The following is a 322-nucleotide window of genomic DNA, read 5'->3' on the forward strand; positions in this document are numbered from 1 at the left end:
GCCTAGCGCCTCTGTCGCTGGTGAGATACCTGATAAACTTGGGGTCGTGCTCGCCCCCCTCCTTGCCGTCGGCGTGCTCCTTGCGCTTGCGGTGCAGGCTGCCGGGGAAGGCGTCGGGGGCCTCCTCGCCGAGCGGCTCCTGGAGCGGCTGCTCCTTCCTGAGGGCGTCGTCGGCGGAGGCGTCCGGCCGGTCCTCGTGACCCGCGGAGGCTGCGCTGGCGGACTGGGGGTCGGCGGGGGCGCGCGACGGGGGGGCGCCAGGGTCAAAGGTCACGGGCGAGGCGAGGTCCAAGGGCACGAGCGCAAGCGGCTTGACGGCGGG

The 322-nt window shown here is 73.9% G+C and overlaps 1 protein-coding gene across 1 annotated transcript in view; it reads right to left on the minus strand.

Annotated features, from left to right (window-relative positions):
* Window positions 1-322, minus strand: part of LOC119591947 — a gene marked incomplete at its 5' end in the record, with an annotated part of 109,644 nt that overhangs the window by 17,410 nt on the left and 91,912 nt on the right. Inside the window, 1 exon segment of the mRNA XM_037940702.1 lies at window positions 30-322. Coding sequence (XP_037796630.1) covers window positions 30-322 — 293 coding nt within the window.

Source organism: Penaeus monodon, chromosome 29, assembly GCF_015228065.2.
Source record: "Penaeus monodon isolate SGIC_2016 chromosome 29, NSTDA_Pmon_1, whole genome shotgun sequence".
Lineage (NCBI taxonomy): Eukaryota > Metazoa > Arthropoda > Malacostraca > Decapoda > Penaeidae > Penaeus > Penaeus monodon.